General features: G+C 41.1%; 1 protein-coding gene across 29 annotated transcripts in view; it reads left to right on the forward strand.

Moving 5' to 3' along the window:
- AFDN (afadin, adherens junction formation factor) overlaps window positions 1-20,161 on the forward strand; it is a 364,648-nt gene extending 344,487 nt beyond the window's left edge. For 28 of the 29 annotated variants that reach the window (XM_088481597.1, XM_088481582.1, XM_088481592.1 and 25 more), the window contains 2 exons: window positions 18,599-18,683; window positions 18,760-20,161. In XM_088481597.1, the coding sequence (XP_088337723.1) occupies window positions 18,599-18,683; window positions 18,760-18,913 (239 nt within the window). In that variant the 3' untranslated portion in view covers window positions 18,914-20,161. The remainder of the gene's footprint in view (window positions 1-18,598; window positions 18,684-18,759) is intronic. The other variant, XM_088481599.1, reaches the window with a different exon arrangement.
- Window positions 20,162-22,462: the final 2,301 nt, after the last annotated feature.

Raw genomic sequence — 22,462 nt, forward strand, 5'->3', positions numbered from 1 at the left:
ATGGATTTTATTGTGTATATTCCCTCATGAGTGAGCCTCGATTAGTATCTTCCAATTATTATTCTATTAGGCCTATGTGGGCATGGTCATGCCCTGTATACCAGGAAGAAACCATGTTAACAGCATGCTAAATCCTCAACAGTGGTGTCCCTTAACAATCTCCTAAATGAAAAACAACCCTGTTCAGAAACATGTGATCTTATATATAATTCTCAGGTGAACAAGAATGTTTTTGCCCATGTACATTTTCCAGCATGAAAATTGTGAATAAGACCACATGCTTATAAAATAGGGTTTATGAGCCTAAAATAGAGTTTGCTATCAACAAAGAGGTTGCTAAAGGATACCACTGCAATTGCAGTGAAAGTACTTTGCAGTCATATGAATTGTATCAGCATATACTTTGCAATGTATTTCACAGTCATATGAATGTATAATACGCAGGCATATAAATGTTTGCACAGATGCAATTTCTTGTATGAGAATTGTGTATAAGACCATAATTTCCTGAAAGGGGACTTATTACCATTAAGGAGGTTGCTAAGGGATACCACTGCAATTGCATAATCTCAGAAACCCTACAAAGCTCAATTCTGATGCACATTTGCATTTACCTTGCAGTGACACGACTATATCTTGCAGATATATGATGTGCAGATAAGTGAATGCTTTCAAAAATAGGACTATACCTGCTACACATATATATCTTGTTAACCTAAGCATTATATAGATGATCACATGTTTCTGAATAGGGTTGTTGATCGGCATGTAGTTATGAGACCAGTGGACGCATAGCCGCTGGTCCCAATACTGACCGCGTAATCTCTGCATCGGAATAACGACGCCTATGTTAATCCCGATGCCGGACCAACCATCCAACGCTGGGGGTAAGTATCCACGTAGCCGAAAATGGGGGGGTTAAGTTTAGGGACCCCCTGGGGGGGACTTAGGGTTAGCACCCCCCAGGGAGGGTTAGGCTGGGGGAAGGGGGGGTTAGGTTTAGGAGGTTAGTGTCAGGCGGCCCCCCCCTCCCGGGAGGGTTAAGTTTAGAGTGCAGAGAGGGGGGTTAGGTTTAGGCACTAACGGGGGGAGGTTAGGGTTAGGCACCCCTAAAGGTGGGTTAGGGGATGGGGAGAGGGTTAGGAATAGTAAACTTACCTCCGCTCTCGGGATCTCCTCCATTGGGCTGCCGGCATCGGGATTTGATCTGCCGGCTCACGTCCGACGGTCAGACATACTGATTCCTTGTTTTTCATTTAGGAGATTGTTAAGGGACACCACTGTAGAGGATTTAGCATGCTGTTAACAATGTTTCTTCCTGGTATACAGGGCATGACCATGCCCACATAGGCTTAATAGAATAATAATTGGAAGATACTAATCGTGGCTCACTCATGAGGGAATATATACACAATAAAATCCATAGAGTGGTAGCCAGTAGCCGGTTATAGATTATGGTTTGATACTGTTTTTTTAAATTGATTTTTCATTTAGATAGATTTTTTATTAAGAAAGCGAAATATCAAACAGTCCAATTGAATTTGTCTTATTAAGTTTCAATATTCTATCTCCTTATAAGTGTTCCACCACACAGAGTTCTATTTTCTTTTTTTTCGCCTTTATATATCAATGCTACGGCCTACATAAACGAGCAGGGTGTAACTCAGTCTTCAGGTCATGCGAGAGTTGTCTTTCATCCTTCATTGGGTGGAATTTTGGATTCCTGCCATGAGCCATATTCAATTAGAGGCGAAAAGTCATAGCTTGGACTTTTCGCCATCGTTGGAGGTTTCTGCAGGGAAAAAGTATCTGGCGCGTGCCCGCTTATCCCCGTATTCAATTTGGATTTGGCGAAAACGGGACCCGTTGGAAAGGTAAGTATGGAAAAGTCCTGTAAATTTTAGGGAAATCATCCTGGCACCCCCCTAAAGATGGTCTGACATGGGGGGATCACTATGGGTACCCCTGATTTGGCCTGCTGAAGGTAATTGGGGTATTTAAATAGCCGCGGCAGGTGCATAAATGCGTTTGTGAAAAAGGGGTGAAGAATAGCATTTATTTTTTTATTTTTTTTACTATGCCCATCAATTTTGGGGTACATGAAAATGGGTGCAAGCATATTTTAGGTCCCTAAAGTAATTTTTTAAATTCTTCAAAATGCACCTGCCGCTGATTCAATTTCGCTAGCTTAAAACTTTGTTCCCCAATATTTATTTTTTTTCACTCCCAAATGTTTTTTGGGGTTTCCTGAGGACTTTTTTTTTTTTTAAATTTTGACACAGAATACTTTTAGGGGACACTCCCAGAGGTGCAAGCTATTTCTGTATTTTTTTTTTAAGTCTGCACCCCAAAACTCCAATTCTGCACTTTTTTTCGCCATGGAGAAAAGTTATCCCCATTTTTTTACAAACACTTTCGCATCGACGAAAAGTCTTTGAAATTGAATATGGGGATAATTGAAACGGGTGAAAATGACGTAAAGATAACGCAAAAAGATAACGGACTTTTCGACCCATATTATTATTATTATTATTTATTTATATGGCGCCACAAGTGTTCCGCAGCGCCTTACAAAGTACAAAAACAAATTGTATACAAGTGACTTACAGAACAATACAATACAGGACATGGATAATATATATTGCTACATTAGTGACCATATCACCCAGATAAGCAACAGAGCATAAGCAACCAAGTGTTAGGTGCCCTAGTGGTGAGTAAGAAGTAAATGACACTATAGTAAGGAGAAGCACAAGAGGGTAGATGGCCCTGCTCGTATGAGCTTACATTCTAAAAAGGTGGGGGAAGACAAACTGGGTTGACACAGATGGGGACGAAGGAGCATGTAGCAAGGAGTTAGAATGATAGCTGGAAGGCTTTGATGAAGTAGTGGGTCTTGAGAGCCCGTTTGAAGGATTGCAAACTGGTGGAGAGTCTGATGCGGAGTGGGAGAGAGTTCCAGAGGTGGGGAGCAGTGCGGGCAAAATCTTGGAGGCGGGAGTGGGAGGAAGTAATCAGCTGGCATGAAAGGCGGCGTGCATTAGTTGAGCGGAGAGGAGCGTGAAGGGAGATGAGATCAGAGATGTATATGGGAGAAGATTGGGTGAGGGCTTTGTGAGCGAGCGTGAGAACCTTAAATTGGACTCTGAAAGGGAAGGGGAGCCAGTGTAGGGCTTGTAGGAGAGGGGAGGCAGATGCAGAATGTTTGGAGAGGAAGATGAGCCGAGCAGCAGCATTAAGGATAGACTGGAGAGGAGAGAGATGGGATTTGGGGAGGCCAGATAGAAGGAGGTTACAATAGTCCAATCTGGAGATGACCAGTGAGTGTATGAGGGTTTTAGTAGCATCCTGGGTGAGATAGGGTCTGATCTTAGAAATATTTTTGAGATGGAAATGACAGGACTGTGAAAGGTTCTGGATATGTGGTTTGAAGGAGAGGGATGAGTCCAGGATAACTCCAAGACAGTGCACCTTGGGACTAGATGAGATAGTTATTCCATCAATTGATAAAGAAATAGTGGGAAGTGAGGTGATGTGGGAGGGTGGGAAGCTGATTAGCTCTGTCTTAGACATATTAAGTTTAAGAAATCGCTGGGACATCCAGGAAGAGACAGCAGAGAGACAGTTGGAGATACGCAACAGAAGAGAGGGGGAGAGATCAGGGGAGGAAAGGTAGATTTGAGTATCATCAGCATAGAGATGATAATGGAGGTCAAAAGAGCTGATGAGTTCACCTAGAGAGGAAGTATAGAGGGAGAATAGGAGAGGACCAATAACAGAACCTTGGGGAACACCTACTGTAAGAGGCTGTGGGGGGGAAGAGGAGTCGTGAGAGGAAACTGAAAAAGATCGGTCAGAGAGGTAGGATGACAGCCAGGAGAGGGCAGTTTTACGTAGACCAAGGGAGTGAAGGATATTCAGCAGGAGAGGGTGGTCCACAGTGTCAAAAGCAGCAGAGAGATCAAGGAGAATGAGAAGAGAGTAGTGGCCTTGGGATTTGGCAGCAAGGAGGTCATTGCTGACTTTTGTGAGGGCAGTTTCAGTGGAGTGGAGAGAACGGAAGCCAGACTGAAAAGGGTCAAGGAGGGAGTGGGAGGAAAGAAAAGTGGTAAGGCGGTTGTAGACAATCCGCTCAAGGAGTTTGGAGGCAAAGGGGAGGAGAGAGATGGGACGTAGTTAGAAAGAAGGTTAGGATCAAGGGTAGGTTTTTTAAGAATGGGGGAGACAAGGGCATGTTTGAATGCAGAAGGAACAGTGCCTGATGAGAGGGAGAGGTTAATGAGGTGGGCAAGATGGGAGCAGGCTGAGAGAGAGAGGAAGCCCCATATTCGACAACTAGGAGGCAGACTTTGTCACCACACTATTCATCCTGTAGAATGGGAACTACACCAGGAGATTTTTCAGGAGATCGTGCACATGTGGGGACGGCCCGACAGACGACATGGCCTCCCGTTTGAACAGGAAATTTCATCGCTACAATGCTCGGTCACTGAACTCAACTAGCCTTCGTGGACGCTATGACAGCTCCTTAGAACTTTCAGCTGATGTATCGGTTTCGATCCCAGTCTATGCTGCCCAGGGTCCTTCAGTGTGTTCATCGGGAGGCTCTTCTAGTCATTCGAATAGCTCTAGCCTAGCCTCATCGACGGTGATTCACTCTTCTTCAGAGTATAGTGGCCAAGGTTAATTAAAGTCTGCCTCTTCGCCCAGTCCTCCTTTTTCAAAGGCTGTCTGCACCCAGGTTTGCGTCAGCTGGCTTTGACTGGTTCTTGAGGCCCAGATTTTGAAGACTTGTGGGTTCTCCCAGCAAGTGGTCCAGATCATGATTCAGGGTATTAAGCTGGTTACTTCCAGAATTTATCATAGAGTCTGGAAGCTGTACATCTCATGGTTTGAGCATCATTTTCTCTCGGCTGCTGCCTTACATTTACCTCGCCTCTTATCCTTCAGGCCGGTTTGACACAGGGCTTTCATTTTTTTTCCCTAAAGAGGCAGGTTTCAGCCCTGTCTGTCCTGTTCCAGAAACGTTCGGCCTCCATTCTGGAGGTTCAGACCTTCCTTCAGGGTGTACTTTATTCAGCCACCCTTACGTGGGATTTGAACTTTGTGTTAGAGGCTCTCCAGAAGGCACCTTTCGAAACCCTTGAGTTGGTGTAATTGGGGTACCTCTCCTTGAAGGTTGTGTTCTTTTTGGCCATTGCATCTGCCAGACGTGTATATGAAATGGTTGCTTTGTCCTGCAAATCTCCCCTGATCATTTTCCATTTGGATCAGGTAGTTTTGAGGACCAATCATTCTTTTCTTCCCAAGGTTGTGTCTAAGTTCAATCTCAACCAGAACATTGTTGTTCTGGCCTTTCCACAAGCTGCTTCTTTCACCAGCTCTTCCTCCTTGGAGCTGTAGGATGCAATCTTTGCTCTTATGATAATCCTATATGGACCATACGTCTTCTGTTAGGTGTACAGACTCCCTGTTTGTGTTAGTTGATGCTCCAAGCGAGGTTGGTCGGCTTCAAAGAGTACTTGCTCGCTGGGTCACCTATACCATCTGACAGGCCTATTTGTTCTAGGATACATTGTGTTTCTTGCAGTACTGGTCAAGTTTTGTTTTTTGCCTTGTGCAGACCTTTTTTGTCAATTACATTTCTGCTTTAAGAAAGGCCCCCTTTTGAATACTAAATCTTATCTTCATTTGCTCTTAATAAAAATCCCCTGCATACCTGTAAGATTTCCTGTACAGCCATGGCCAAATGTTTTGAGAAATTACAGAAGTATTGGTTTTCACAAAGTCTGCTGCTTCAGTTTTTATGAGTGATCTGATGAATTGCAAAGTCCCTTTTTGTCATGACAATGAACTTAATCCCAAAAACATTTGTACTGCATTTCAGCCCTGACACAAAATGACCAGGTGACAACATGTCAGTGATTCTCTCATTAACACAAGTGAGAGTGTTGACAAGGACAAGACTGGAGATCACTCTGTCATGCTGATTGAGTTAGAATAACAGACTGGAAGCTTTAAAAGGAGGGTGGAGCTTGAAATCATTGTTCTTGCTCTGTTAACCATGGTTACCTGCAAGGAAACACATTCAGTCATCTTTGCTTTGCACAAAAAGGTCTTCACAGACAAGGATACTGCTGCTAGTAAGATTGCACCTAAATCAACCATTTATCGGATCATCGAGAACTTCAATGAGAGAGGTTCAATAGTTGTGAAGAAGGCTTCAGGGCACCCAAGAACATCCAGCAAGCGCCAGGACTGTCTCCTAAAGTTGATTCAGCTGCGGGCTCAGGCTACCACCAGTGCAGAGCTTGCTCAGGAATGGCAGCAGGCAGGTGTGAGTGCATCTTTATACACAGTGAGGCGAAGACTTTAGGAGGATTGCCAGGTGTCAAGAAGGGCAGCAAAGAAGCCACTTCTCTCCAGGAAAAACATCAGGGACAGACTGATGAAGACTGGGGCAAAGTTATTTTCTCTGATGAATCAGATTGTTTGGGGCATCTGGAAAAACGCTTGTCCGGAGAAGGAAAAGTGAGCGCTACCATCAGTCCTGTGTCATGCCAACAGAAAAGCATCCTGAGACCATTCATGTGTGGGGTTTCTCCTCAGCCAAGGGAGTGGGCTCTAACAATTTTGCTAAGAACACAGCCATGAATAAAGAATGGTACCAAAACATCCTCCAAGAGCAACTTCTCCCAACCATCCAAGAACAGTTTGGTGACGAACAATGCCTTTGCCTTATGGCAAGGAGCTCCATCATGCTGGAAAAGTGATAACTAAGTGGCTTGGGGAACAGAACATCAACATTTTGGGTCCATTGCCAGGAAACTCCCCAGAACTTAATTCCATTGAGAACTTGTGGTCAATCTTCAAGAGGACAAACAAAAACCCACAAATTCTGACAAACTCCAAGCATTGATTAGACAAGAATGGGCGGCAATCAGTCAGTATGTGGCCCAGAAGTTGTTTGACAGCATGCCAGGGCGAATTTTAGAGTTCTTGAAAAAGAAGGGTCAACACTGCAAATATTGACTCTTTGCATAAACTTAATGTAATTGTCAATAAAAGCCTTTGAAACTTATGAAATGCTTGTAATTTTACTTCAGTATACCATACTAACGTCTGAAAAAAAGGTCTAAAAACACTGAAGCAGCAAACTTTGTGAAAACCAATACTTGTATCATGCTCAAAACTTCTGACCATGGCTGTAGTAGTAGTAGTAATAGTCATATTGACATAACATTTGAGTACCAGGTATTCTCTGTAACACTTGACCAATGACACTTTGCCGAATACTCGAGCCTAAGTGACTCCGAAGACAATATGGTCACACTTATCAACCAAAAAATAAAGGTCTATTACAGTATCAGTGGTGGAACTAGTGCAGTGGTCGGGGAACAGGGGTAAATTACCCCACATGGGGAAAAAATGAAAATCCTGGGGGTAATGGACGGACAGCCGGGCATGCATATGAATCATTCTATAATGAATGATTCATATGCATGCCCGGCTGTGCCGCAGGGAGGCTCTAAGCCAGACGCCCGCTGAGATGTTATTACCAGCAGGCTCTCGGCTCCTTCCCTGCAGCACCGCATTAGCCGGAGGCTGGAGTTCTCTTCTGAAGTCCAGCTTCCGGCTCTCTCCATGCGCACTATAGTTCCGAGGAGCAGCCGGGCGGACAGGACGGCAGCAGATGCAGAGCGGGGATTAAGGTAAGTGTTTTTTTTGGGGGGGGTTTTGTACAAGCAGCACTACTACAGGGCATTATTTGGGGGCACTACAGGGGCATTATATGGAGGCACTACTATATGATTTCCTTCCTTTTTTTTATCAAGGGGGTAACATCGGCGTATCTAAATATATTTTGGGGTTAAAGGTAAAAAAGTTCCCTGACCCCTGAACTAGCGAATGGTGGGCCCAGGTGCAAAAATGTGCTTTAGGCCCCCACTATGTGTTACTATATATGTTACACATATAGTATACCTCCCAACATTATAATATCCTGCTGCGTGACTTTGTGTGTGCTAAAGGGGTGCAGCATCTATTCAATGCTGTATCCCACCCAAATAGAAACGATTAGGCCTACTACATCCAGCATGCATGCACACCACCGCCAGTCTGTGCACAGTCACAGAAAGAGGCCTATATATCAAGAATCTGCATCATTTTATGAATTGTAGCCAAGTACTAATAGCCTAATGTCACAGAAATCTCCTGCATAAGGCTTATTAGTGCTGCAGATTGCTGTCCCAATTATTATCAATGGGTATTACGATCTTGTCCCTATGTATCAAACTCCGAAAAGCTAAACTTTTCAGAATTTGGCCCCGTAGGATTACACCATTCTAAGATGGCTTAAACCCCTTTAAGCTATTGGAGGCTTACTTGCAGGAAAGGGATGTTCCGATTCCGCAGCCCTCGGCCATCTAACAAAACTGACACTGTGTAGTGTTAGATTCTCCTTGAGTCTTTCACAAATGTGAAAAACTCCTCCAATATGCCAGGGAAGTAAATACAAACTGTGACAGCGCCACAAACATTAATGCATAGGCCCCTTAGTCCAACATTTCACAAAAATCACAACAACATCAGACTGGCAGGTATTTTTTTAGTTTCAAAATTAAACTCTCTTAATGTGGCTGCAGCAGCAGCTGTATAGTGCACACAGAGTGGAAGGCTGGCCCGGTAAGCTCTGCACATTACTTTTAAACCCCTTTATGTTTCACTGCCTGCTAAATAAAATACAGCAACAGAGAAGCACATCCAGTATCTGCATTATGTAGCAGGATATGTGGATTGAATTCCTGGACACCTGGCCAGGGCAGGAATTTTGATGTCCGATCCCCGGCAACAGAAGTGCATAGAGACTCAAGAGTAGGGGAGGGAAGGTGATTCTCATAGAGAAGTGGATGTCCCTCCTTTCCTCAGGCCGGTTTGTCTTCTCCTTACTTAGGGTGTACAATAATGATCCATTCTCACTAATTAAAGTACTGCTGATAATGCAGCCAGCTGCGAGGCCCTGTGTTTCGGCACGCCGCTTTATTCGAGAGGTCTCCCGTGCAATGCATCTGCTGCACCTCTGGTAATTCCACCCTTGTTAATTACTACTTTGACAGCTCTTCATTCTATATTTATAAATATGCTTCTGCTAGTCTATTTTTGTAAATGTCTTGCTTCCCAACAGCTGCAAAGATTTCTTCAATCAGCACTGTGTTCATTGTTTAACATTTGCCACATACAATTTTTTAGTTTTACTTTTCTGAAATACTGGAGTATGGGTGACAAAATTTCTAAATCTGCTAGGTTCCTCAGGCCTGTTCACACCTTTGGTTGAATGGCATATGATACAGGATGAGCTTTATAAAATTTCATGATTTACATATACAGCAGCGCTTGGTCTTTCATCTATACAATATTGTGTCCAGCGATAAAAAAAGGGGGGGGGAACAATACATATATGAAAAAAGTAAAGTCACACTTTAATAAAACACATAAAATGAATAATTCTACTCTAATACAATTTGTTCAAATATCGATTGTATTTTAAAGCGACATCCACAGGTATTGGACACTAAATTCAATGAATGAAATTTGCAACAAAGTATAACATTATGGATATTTTAGTTCCTTCTATTAGCCACCGCTTAGATAGTATATTTAGATAGCTCCTGCAAACATAACAGACTTTTTTTTATAGGAATTGAAACCGGTAAGTCTCTTTCCTAAAGGGTACACTGATGGGTACAACTAATGTAACATAGTGGTTTGGAAACTATTCCACAGAGATCTCAGTATAGTTCAATGTATAATTTGAGAGACTCACCCGTCGGTCCGCCCTGTAGGTGACCTCTGTTAATAGCCGCTCACACAAAATGAAAGCCAGTGTCCGAATGTGCCTGTTAGAAGTTCCGGCCAATGTCCAGGTACTATCTGCACGCTGATAGTAGCCGCTCTCCTAAGATGAGAGTGGGTGATGGGACCTTGCAGCTGAAAGTGCTGGTGATGTTCCGGCAATGTCTGCACACGGATCACACCGGCCGGTTGTGACCGCGGCAAGTAGGCTGTCTTTAGGGAGAAAGTTATATCTTGATAGGGTGTTTAGATCCCAGTCGAGTGCCGAGTAGAAGTGGCAGTGAGTGTTCATTTTTCAGCCCGCCTTATGCTTGTTGCGGCTTTAGGTACAGTAGCAGGAGCTGGTTGTTAGTATATTGGGAGCATATGTCGGAACATGTGCTGATGGATGCCACAGGACTGTCTTTCACGTTTCTTCGCACCTGGCGATTTCGTCAGCGGTGTATCCTAATCAACCTTCTATGCAGTGTATCTTATGTCCCAATAGCTATTAGTCTTTAAAAGGATAATTACATGCAGCTGGAACCGACAATTACTTTTCAATCTATATACTGGAAGAAAAACTTGCTTTTGCATTAAGCGAAATTGTACGGCGAGATTTAAAAGGCTCAATCAAGAGATATGTTTACATCTTTTGTTGAAAGAGGTTACCCTCCCCATATGGTAGAGAGGGCTCTTCAAGAAGTCATACGAATGGACAGAAAAAATCTCCTTGGGGTTAAGTGTCAAAGAAAACTAGTAGCACAAGAGAATGTGGGGTATGATTTAGCATTTATCACAAAGTACAATAGAGCATCAACCAAATCAGGGTGATTATTAATCAAAACTTTTCCATCCTAAAACAAGACCCGATACTTAAAGATGTTTTGCCTCCTAGTATAGTTTTTAAGAAAAATAAGAATCTTAAAAACATGATTTCACCTAGCTTCTTTAACCATGGAGAACAACAGCTCAATCATCTAATAATTGGTTAACATCGCGGACACAAGGATGTTTTAAATGTAATAAGTTAAATTGCATTACATGTGGTTATATTACTAACAAACTAACCCAAATTCTAGCCCATTCAAGTCCAGTGATCTATCATATTAAAGGACTTATCACATGTAATACATCCTTTGTAATTTATTTGATCCGTTGTAGTTGTGATCTATACTACGTGGGTCGTATCACTCGACAACTGAAATAATAGTTTCAATGAACAGGAGAAATGTAGAAAAAGGATTGCTTACACATAGCCTCTCGCGACATTATGCGGCGATTCATAATAAAAATCCTAAATGTATGTGTATCACTGGATTAGAGCATGTCAAAAGTACAGCTAGGGGAGGGGACCATTTTAGAACCCTTTGTCGACAGGAGGTGGCCTGGATTTACCATCTTAACAGTCTAGTACCAACTGGACTGAACGAAAGTTTGGATCTCGATGTTCTCTAAGAAATGGTAAGAGACATGAGGGGGATGTGGGTTATTGTAAGTATAGGTCCCTATACCCTTAGCCCTATCCCCCTCTCTGTCTCTCCTCCTTTAATATCCTAGTTTATTCCATCTGTACATCTCCCGCTTCACTGATTTTTATTTTTTTGTGTAGATCCCTAATGGGTAGAAATAGGGTAATTAGTTCAGTTTGTCTCTACATGAAGGAATACCGCTCTCCATATACAGTGGTGGTAGTCTGAGCAATAGGAATTAGAAATGAGCAGGTTTGTATATTTATGTCCTTGAGTGGGGTTTCTTACACATGTGTGTGTTTTATATATATATATATATATATATGTGTGTGTGTGTGTATATATATATATATATGCATACATTTTTGGAAATCGATTAACCCATGTTTGATCATGTGCCATCTTAAATTTGTTTTTTTGAATATTTATGATTATTATTGCCATTAATGTTGTCTAATTATTGCTAGTATCAAACATTAGGTCTTGTACAATACAGGTTGAGTCTCCGATATCCAAAATGCCTGGGACCAGGGTTATTTTGGATAATGGAATCTTCCGTATTTTGGAATATTTGCATATCATAATGAAATATCTTGAGAATGGGACCCAAATATACACACAGAATGCATTTGTGTTATATACACCTTATACACACAGCCTGCAGGTAAGTTTATACAAAATTTTCAATCATTTTGTGGCTCAAACAAAGTTTGTGTACAAGCAAAAAATGCAGTTATGTTTCATATACACCCTATACACACAGCCTGAAGGTCATTTTATGCAATATTTTTAATAATTTGTGCCTTAGACAAAGTTTGTGTACATTGAACCATCAAAAATCAAAGGTTTCAAAGGTCTCAGTCTAGTGAAAAAAAATTCTGTATTTCGGAATACTTGGATATGGGAGACTCCACCTGTATATAGATATGCATATACTAATATTTATACCTTTAGAGTTTTTTTTATATATATATATATATATATATATATATATATAGTGTTAAATTGCAACTGTGTATAAACACATTAGATATAATCTATTTTCTGTATGTTCTGCCTTATAGATAAAGTGGATATATTTTCTTGCATATGTGAATATAATTATTATTATCGTTTATATGGCGCCACAAGTGTTCCGCAGCGTCTACAAAGTACATAACCAAAAAAGTGACATACAATGCAATGCAGGACAAGGACATGGACAATATACATTGATACATTGGTGGCCATAACACCCAAATAAGCAACAGAGCATAAGCAACCAAGTGTTAGGTGTCCTAGTTGTGAGCAAGAAGTAAATGAAAATAAATTAAGGAGACGCACAAGAGGTAGAGGGCCCTGCTAGCAAGAGCTTACATTCTCAAGTGGAGGGGCAGACAGGCATTATGCAGATGGGGAAGACAGGTAGGAGAAAGCATGTAGAAGCAAGTTAGGATGAAAGCTGGAAAGCCTTGATGAAGTAGTGGGTCTTGAGAGCTTGTTTGAAGGATTGTAGAGAGGTGGAGAGTCTGGTGGGGGGAGATGGAGAGTTCCAGAGGTGGGGAGCAGCACGGGCAAAATCTTGGAGGCGGGAGTGGGAGGAAATAATCAGTTGGCATGAAAGGCTGGGTGCATTTGTTGAACGAAGAGGGCTGACCGGAGAGTAAAGGGAGATGAGATCAGAGATGTAAATGGGGGAGGAGTGTGTGAGGGCTTTGTAAGCGAGTGTAATGACCTTGAATTGGGTTCTGAAGGGGAGCCAGTGGGGGGCTTGAGGGGAGGCAGATTTAGAGCATTTGGAGAGAAAGATGAGTCGAGCGACAGCATTGAGGACAGACTGGAGAGGAGAGAGATGGGAGTTGGGGAGGCCAGATAGGAGGAAGTTACAGTAATCCGATCTAGAGATAACCAGCGAGTGTATTAGGGTCTTAATAGCATCCTGGGTGAGAGAGGGTCTAATCCTGAAAATATTTTTGAGATGGAAACAACAGGACTGTGAGAAGTTCTGCATATGTGGTTTGAAGGAGAGGGAGGAGTCCAGGATAACTCCAAGACAGCACACTTTGGGGCTAGAGGAGATAGTTGTGCCATCAATTTATAATAAAATTGGGTTAGGTGAGGTTATGTGGAAGGGTGGGAAGATGATCATGTCAGTCTAGACATATTAAGTTTAAGAAATTGCAACATCCAGGAAGAGATAGCAGGGAGACCATTTGAGATATGAATGAGGAAAGAGGGAGAGAGGTCAGGGAAGGAAAGGTAGATCTGAGTGTCACCAGCATAGAGATGATATTGGAGGTCAAAAGAGCGGAGTTCACCTAGAGAGGATGTATAGAGGGAGAAAAGGAGTCCAAGAACAGAACCTTGGGGAACACCTAATGTGGGAGGATGTGGGGGGGTAGATAAGCCATGAGAGGAGACAGAGGATGATCGATCAGAGAGGTAGGAGAGGTCAGTGTCATGTAGACCAAGGGAGTGGATTTGCAGCATGAGAGGGTAGTCCACAGTATCAAAAGCAGCAGCCAGGTCAAGGAGAATGAGCAGAGAGTTGTGGACTTTGTATTTGGCAGCAAGCAAGTTGTTGCTGACTTTAGTGAGGGCAGTTTCAGTGGAGTGGAAAGACGGAAGCCAGACTGAAAAGAGTCAAGGAGGGAGTGGGAGGAAAGAAAGGTGGTAAGGAATAAACAATACGCTCAATGAGTTTTGATGCAAAAGGGAGGAGAGAGATGGGTCGGTAGTTGGCGAGAGTGTTAAGATCAAGGGTAGGTTTTTAAGAATGGGGGAGACAAGGGTATGTTTGAATGCAGATGTGACAGTGCCAGATGAAAGGGAGAGATTAAAGAGGTGGGCAAGATGGGAACAGGCACAAGGAGAGAGGTAGCGGAAGAGATGTGAAGGGATAGGGTCAAGGGGGAGGTGGAAGGGAGGGGGACTGGATAAGGGCCATCACCTCTCCAGATACAGGGGAGAAGGATGTCAGTGTAGGTTAAATGGAAGGGGAGGGATGATCCGGGACAGGAGGAGGTGTAGAGCTGGGGGTCTGGTGGGATATGATATCCTGACTTATGGAGTATATTTTAGATGTAAAGTAGGTAGCAAATTCAAGGGCAGAGAGCAAGGAGGGAAGGCGAGGAAGGGGTGGGCAGAGGAGGGAGTTCAGGGTGGTGAAGAGACACTGGGGATTTAAGGACTGGGAGGAGATGAGGTGCTTGAAATATGACTGTTTAGAGAGTGAAAGGGCAGCACTTTAGGATGACAGCATACATTTGAAATGGAGAAAATCTGCCTTAGTGTGTGACCTTCTCCACTGTTGCTCAGCAGTTCATGAACACTTCTGCAGATATCTGGTACATTTGGAATGCCAGGGTTGAAGTGTGGATCTCCGAGGGTGAGTAGTGATTGCCGGAGCAACAGAGTCAAGAGCAGAAGTAAGGGAAGCATTGTATGGGGAAGCAGCTTGTTCAGGGCAGGAGAGAGCAAAGGGGAGAGAAGCGAGTCAAGTAGGGAAGAAAAAGAAACTCGATATCCTCAATGTTACGCCTAGTGATAGTGGCCTTAGGAGGTAGAGGAGGGGAAGGACAGAGGGATAAGTTAAGAGAGAAGGTGATGGTCAGAGAGGGGGAATGGGGAATTGGAATAATCAGAAGTATCACAACGGTGAGTGAAGACCAGATCAAGCAAATGCACACTCACATGGGAGGGTGAGGAGGTCCATTGGGATAGAGCAAAAGAGGATGTGAGGGTAAGGAGTTTGGAAGCAGAGGATTCAGTGGGGATATCAATTGGAATATTGAAGTCACCTAGGATAATGGAGGGAAGGTGAGGGAGCTTGGGAGCAAAGTTGTCAAGGAATTTGGAGGGAGGGCCAGGGGGACGGTAAATAATAGCTACTCGCAGGTGTATTGGTTGGAAGAGGCGTACAGCATGAACCTCAAATGTAGAGAATTAAGGGATGGTTCAGGGGGTATAAGCTGGTAGGTGTAACCAGGGGATAGAAGGACCCCAACACCACCATCATGGTGACCCCTGGGCCGAGGGGTGTGAGAGAAGGTGAGGCCCCCAGAGGAGAAAGCTACAGCAGAAGTGGTGTCAGAATGTGAAATTCAGGTCTCAGTAATGGGCTAGGAGATGCAAGTTTTTGGAGATAAAAAGGTCTTGGGTGGGGAACCTGTTTATTACAGACTGATCTGGCATTCCAGAGGGCACAGGATAAAGGGACAGTGTTTGTGGGAGAGATGTGAATGAGATTTTCAGGATTACTGTAACGAGTATGTGAGATTAATTTTGGGGGCCGAGATGAATAGAGTGGAGAGATTGTGCGGGTACCAGTGCTGGGAAGGGAACCTTTAGGCGGTGAGTAAGGAGGGAGTTTAATGAGATGTGGATGGAGGTGGCATGGAGAGGAGGGTTGGAGGATTGATTAGCAGTGGCCATGGTGGGGTAGAAGAGAATGCAAGTGTAGTAGTGGCAGAGGAGAGGGAGGAAGGCAGACAAGGGAAGGAGGCAAGGGGGAAAGGATAAAGGTGGAAGAAGGGGGCAGAGCAGAGGATTAGGTAGACACTGAGTGAGGGGGCAACTGGAAGAAAACATGGGCATTGTGTGGCAGAGGTGAATAGTGGGAAGAAAACTGGAAGAATCAAAGTATGAATGTGAGATTTACAGAAAAGCAAGTGAGAATACAGTGGAGAAAAGGTGTCTGCACAATAATAAAAGTTTATTATTGAGGGGAGTAAAAGTGGAGATTTAATAGGTGGAGAGAATGAATGTTAAAGTAGACTGTTAGAAATAATGTCGTTACCCAAATCCTATGCCTTGCCACATATAATCTAGCTTCTAAGAGGAAAACTGAAATTGGCAAGCTTTGAGGTCTTTGTGTAATCAGAGAGCTAGCACAAAGTTTAGCAAGTATAGTGTTATCTTCTTACAATAAGCAAGCAGAGTCCAGTGATTAATTTCCTGGTAATGCTGACATCCGGTGCTTGTATTGAATAAGTAGTTTTTGAACTCGCATTTCTTGATGATGCTTTGTCCAAAAGTTGTTTGACTTCGGTTTCACGGCAAAATTATGTTTAAATTGCACTTTTAATTTTGCACTTCTATATTAGCCAGCCAGGCTCTACAGCCTATAGAGGCTCTTAAATAAGTGATATAATTCCTGATAGAGAGAAAAGCAGGTTTCTTTTCTCTATATATGTAATTCTTGAGGCAACTCACTTGCTCTGGTGTTATGTGAGCCATAACAAGAGTGTTTGAAGACCTCCTCTGATGAAATATATATTTATTTTTATATAATATGTGCAATAGCAGGAAGGTTTTTTCCTTTGTCTTTTGGCTATTTTCTCTCTGTTTCTTCTTTCCTTTTGGGGAGAGAAAAAAGAAAAAGCAAGTTTTTCTTCCAGTGTACAGATTGTAAAGTAATTGTCGGTTCCAGCTGCATGTAATTATCCTTTTAAAGACTAATAGCTATTGGGATATAAGATGCACGGCATAGAAGGTTGATTAGGATACACCTCTGACGAAATTGCCAGGTGCGAAGAAACGTGTTACAGTCCTGTGACATCCATCAGCACATATTCCGACATATGATCCCGATATACTAACAACCAGCTCCTGCTACTGTACCTAAAGCCGCGATGAGCATAAGTATTCAGCAGCCCTCTGAGAAACGAACACTCGCCGCCGGTCCTGCTCAGCACTCGACTGGGATCTAACCACCCTATCAAGATATACCTTTCTCCCTAAAAACAGCCTACCTGCCGCGATCACAACCGGCCGGTGTGATCCACATGCAGATACTGCCATAACATCACCAGCACTTTCAGCTGCAAGGTCCCGGCACCCGCTCTCATCTTAGGAGAGCGGCTACTATCAGCGTGCAGATAGAAGTTCCGGCCAATGTCCAGGTACTAACAGGCACATTCGGACACTGGCTTTCATTTTGTGTGAGCGGCTATTAACAGAGGTCACATACAGGGCGGACCGACGGTGAGTCTCTCAATAAATTATACATTGAGATCTCTGTGGAATCGTTTCCAAACCAAAATGTTACAATAGTGTGTTTTTCACTAAACAATACAACACTGTACCCTTTGGGAAGGAGGATCACATAGAGACTTACCGGTGTCAATTCCTATAAAAAGCTCCTGCAAACATAACAGACCTATCTAAATATACTATCTAAGCAGTGGCTATACTATTGTTGCAAATTTCATCCAGCTAGTCCTCTTGAAAGGAATAGAGGATTCTCCCAATTTTTATGAATTTAGAGTGTCAAATACCTGTGGATGTCACTTTAAAATACAATCGATATTTGAACAAATTGTATTAGATTAGAATTATTTATTTTATGTTTTATTACATTGCTACTTTCATCCCTTTTGAGTGTCATTATTTGAAACTATGCAATGACACGTACAATGTTTTTCATAAGCTACAGGTCAGCTTTATTTTTCTTTAGTCACTCACGGCCAAACATTGCCGATTACTCATTTTGTAATACTTATAAAGAAATACAAAAAGAAACTCAATAATAATCCTTATAATTCTTTATTTTGAAAGCAAATCTACTTTACTTTAATTTTTCCTAGAAGAGAAACATTTTCTCAAGTCTGTCTGCAACACATACAGAGGATTTTATAATGGAATTCCCATAAATAACATGTCATTTTGTTAATTGTTAAGTTTACTCTCTAATGTCTTAGACAGCCAGCTTCCCGACTGTCTAATCCCGGCAAGGAAGTTAGGGTTAGGCTAGAGGAAGGGGGGTTAGGGTCAGCACACACACTCACACCCCCGGGAGACTTAGGTTTAGGCTGCGGGGAAGGCATGCAGCCGGCGGTAATACCTACTACACCCCTACAAACCACGCATTTACAAATCAGTGGCATTGAAAAGGGCAGTACTGTAAATCAGAGTATTAAGTGTCAATAATAAATCAAGTTTCTTGAGTTATGATTTCTGGGGGTAAAATAGGGCAAGACTTAGATTTTAAAATTGAAAGGTCTTAAGTTGGCAAACATAAGTAGATATCAACATGGTGCAGTTTTCATAAATTTCACCCACAGTAATTAAATATAATGTTATTGCTTGAGGGTTCAACTCTGTCTTCATTAAAGTCATAGAAATGCCAATATTTGAATCTTTCGTAATGTTTGTAAATAAAAAGAATACGTTTCCTTAGAATAAGGCCAGTGATGTTTAACTCATTTTCTTTGCATGCATAATTATATAACCATACAATGAATGTAATAGCATAACTAATATAAACATGACATAGAAAATAAAATGTTTTTTTTTTTCCACCTCTTTATTGCCAGGGTCAAATACTTACACTGGATCAACAAGTGCAATAGTTGGAAACAATGAAGCTTATAGGGATCCCAGAGACAAAAGACTGAAAAGGTAAATGTAGTACAATATTTTGTTTTTTGGTCTGTACTTTATGTTTTCATCATCTAATGTACTTTGTTTCATACAGTCAGGATGGGGATATTTCTGCAACTGGTGGAGCACCTGAAAGCCTGACATTTAAGGAACGCCAACGCCTCTTCTCTCAAGGCCAAGATGTGTCCAACAAAGTAAAAGCATCCCGAAAACTAATGGAACTGGAAAACGAGTTAAATACAAAATGAGGACAATGTTGTCATTATTAGTCACCTTATGGAATCCTAGTGTAAGAAACTAAAATGTTTTTAATCAAGGGGATTCAGTAAAAAGTGTAAAACGGAAGATATATAAATATATATTTTTTTCTGTAAAGAGTGATTTTATGATTCATTTATTCTGAGACTGTTAATTAAAAATAAAGATGCTGCAATAGCGAGAATACTGATTCTTCCCAGCTGGCTTGAGGTTTGGAAGATTGAAGTAAAATTGTATATGGTTTTGTTAATAATCACATAAAAAAAATAAAAAAAAAAACATGATTTTTTGCAAGGTAATGTTAATTGAAAAGTGATTATAAAAATAAACCTAACAACTTTTTAAGGTGTTCCACATAAATGGCGAGGATGGCTTTGTCATTCTGAATTTCTGTGTAGTATGTACAATACTTGATTGCACGTTGGCACAAAATGTTTTTGGGTTTGTTTTATGGTTTTGTCATCTGTCATAATGCTTCACTGACTGTGTAGCAGAGTTCATCTTTGCTGAACCTTACGTAGTGCAAGCATGTTTGGAAGAGGGGGCACAGTAAATGGAAAATCTCCCACTATTTCATTTCTGTGTTACAACTGTAAAATCTGAAAATTAAGTCTCCAAGAGATGCATTAAAAAGACTGTCCTTTGCAATAGAAAAACAACAAACTTTTTATATAAATATATATATATGTATGTATGTGTGTGTATATATATATATATGTATATAAAGTCAACTGAATATTGTTTATTATAATCACCTTAAATTCGACAAAAGTTTTTTCTTACACATGGGAGTGTGTTCATTGATGTTTTTCCCAAGCTAAACCTTTTACAGCTCTAGCACCTGATTAAATAAGTTTTGATGTACTTGTTTATCTTTTTAAAAAGGGTTATATTGTCCCCTTCCTTTTACAGCTAAATGCTGCTTTTGACAATCTGTGCAGAGCTTGATACAATTTGATTATACAACCTTTTTAATACCCATTTAAGTTTGATGTATATCCATAAATGCATATTCCGAGGGGGGGTAGGTATACACTGTATTCTGAAAAGGAATTATTTATCATATTATGCAGTAAGTATACATCACTTTACTGAGCCATGCTGCAGATTTTTGCTAATAAAAATATTGCTTGTAGAAAATTTCCATTTTATTTAGTAAAAGGATTACATTCTTATTTAGTATTAACTAATATAATTTCTGAACATTTGTGGTTTCTTATTACATATTTTCTTTCATAGGGCACACATGATTAAACTATTATGTGTTTTTAAACTATAAAGTTTGTGTTTTTTTAAGTTTCACTCATAACATTGTTTTTAGTTTAGTAATTTGTTTCTAAGCATATATTGTGAATTAATCCATTTCTAGTTTTTAATGTGGTCTTTGTTTTTAAATATGCCAATGCTTCTCTAAATAGTTATAAAAATATTCCAGCCCACAAAACCGAATAAGATATGTGAGCATTTTGAAAAAATTCCAAGCTTATTTATTGAAATGAACATTGTTTTACCTAAACAGGGTGCTACAGAAGTGGGAGACATTGATAGAGTAGTACAAGGAAAGTAATCCCTTACATTGGCTAAATATCACACAAATGATATTGATGATGACAAAAACAAGCAAATATAATGTGTCCCTCAACTTGTGGGTATGGCAATAACCACATAGGCAAATCCTTTGCAGATGCGAAGTTAAATGTAAATTCTATAAAATTTAATAGTAATATAGATACATTTTACATTTGATACATGATCATCAAGAGAGTTGAGGTGTTTCTTTGATGTTTTAAAATTAATTGAATAAATGTCCAGAGAGGGGTTATGTAATTTTTAAATAGGCCTCTTGTCCATGCAAACACAGCTAATGTGCATTTTAATAAAGTAGCAACAAAATAATGATATGCAAGATCCATATAAAACAAAAAAAAACAATAATGCAGCGCAAAAAAATTTGGCACTATTCACAACTTTTTGCCGTGTACATTTCCTCTGAAGTACTATTATTTTTTATTTGTTTTTTAGATGGTGGCATTGAAAAAGTTGGCCTTTCTTAGTTTGCAGTGTTACACAAAATCTTGCACCTGCTACGTGAACAGTAGTCTGTATTTAGATGCATCTAACATTAGGTTTGTGGGTTTTAAAAATAATCATCTATGTATTGTGACTTTAGTCTTACTGTCACATCCCGAAGTGTATTAGGTAGGGATGTGCAGGCTCGGATAGGTTCGAGTTTGCACGTGGAGTTCGGATTTTTCCCTCCAAAAAAACGGAACTCAGAACGAGGCAAAACGTCATCTTACATGGACGAACATCATCATTCCTGGACAAAAGACCAGGAATGATGATGTTCGTCCATGTAAGATGACGTTTTGCCTCGTTCTGAGTTCCGTTTTTTTGGAGGGAAAAATCCGAACTCCACGTGCAAACTCGAACCTATCCGAGCCTGCACATCCCTAGTATTAGGATCTTTCAATGTGGATTTCCTCACCTTAATATTTGTTCCGGTGACTACTTCTCTCCCCTTACCAAGCAGAGTACAAGCACAAAGGGTGTAATATTTTATTAGACAGGATCCCTTCAAAACTCTGGGATCTGTACGGCAACAATAATAATTTATACACATCAATATTACAAAAGAATGCAACACAATTTGATATTACCACAAATTACAATAACTATGTTTAAACTTTTTATAGTTAATACTAAGAGATAAGAGCAAATAGGAACAGTCGGCGCTCATTGGAAGGGAAATAATGTTAAACCACTAGCAGCTCTCTCGGGAAGTATCCCCACTTCCTTAAACGGTAGAAAATAGACAGATAAAGTGCTCTGTGGTAGTAGGATCTAATGTTTAAGAAACGACCAAATGTTAATGTCCATGTAAATCTATATATAACACAAATGTAATGGTGTGTAGATGTTTAGTGACAACTGGTAAGCGAAAACTTGAGGCTGGGTGTTCAGGACTGAAGTCCCTTAAGAATATAAAATCCCCTGATGCAGAATGGCTCACTAATGTCGTTGTGTGAGTTGGTGATGTACGTCGATCCAGATAAATTCAACAAGATAGAAGTATCGTTCAACAAATTAATTTGCCCTTGATAAAGTCTCTTAATGAGATGAAACTCATTGGAACATCTTTGAAATCACCCATGTACTTTTAATTACCAAATCGCTGTTTGAAGGGTATTTTCTGTCATATTACTGTTTAATAAACAGTCCTTGTATTACACCTGGTCATAAATAATCATTATAGCCCCCCACTCACACCCACACACAGCGATTGTGGACGCAGATACGTGCAGGACCAGCAGACTTCATGGTCAGGTAAGCAATTATTCCTCACCTAAGTTACTGCAATCTAGTGTACCTGTCCCCCTGATACTACGTTCCTTTCCTGAGGTGATGAGAGCAGTGAAGGAGGAGGAGGCTATATTTAAATATATTCTGGACAAGGTCTATGTACTTTCATGCAACATCCTGCCTACAGTTTTTGCAATTCAGAACACCCTGCCGACAGTTCTTGCCTATCTGTCTTG

This window comes from Taudactylus pleione, unplaced genomic scaffold, assembly GCF_031769625.1.
Source record: "Taudactylus pleione unplaced genomic scaffold, aTauple2 ptg000275l, whole genome shotgun sequence".
Classification (NCBI taxonomy): Eukaryota; Metazoa; Chordata; class Amphibia; order Anura; family Myobatrachidae; genus Taudactylus; species Taudactylus pleione.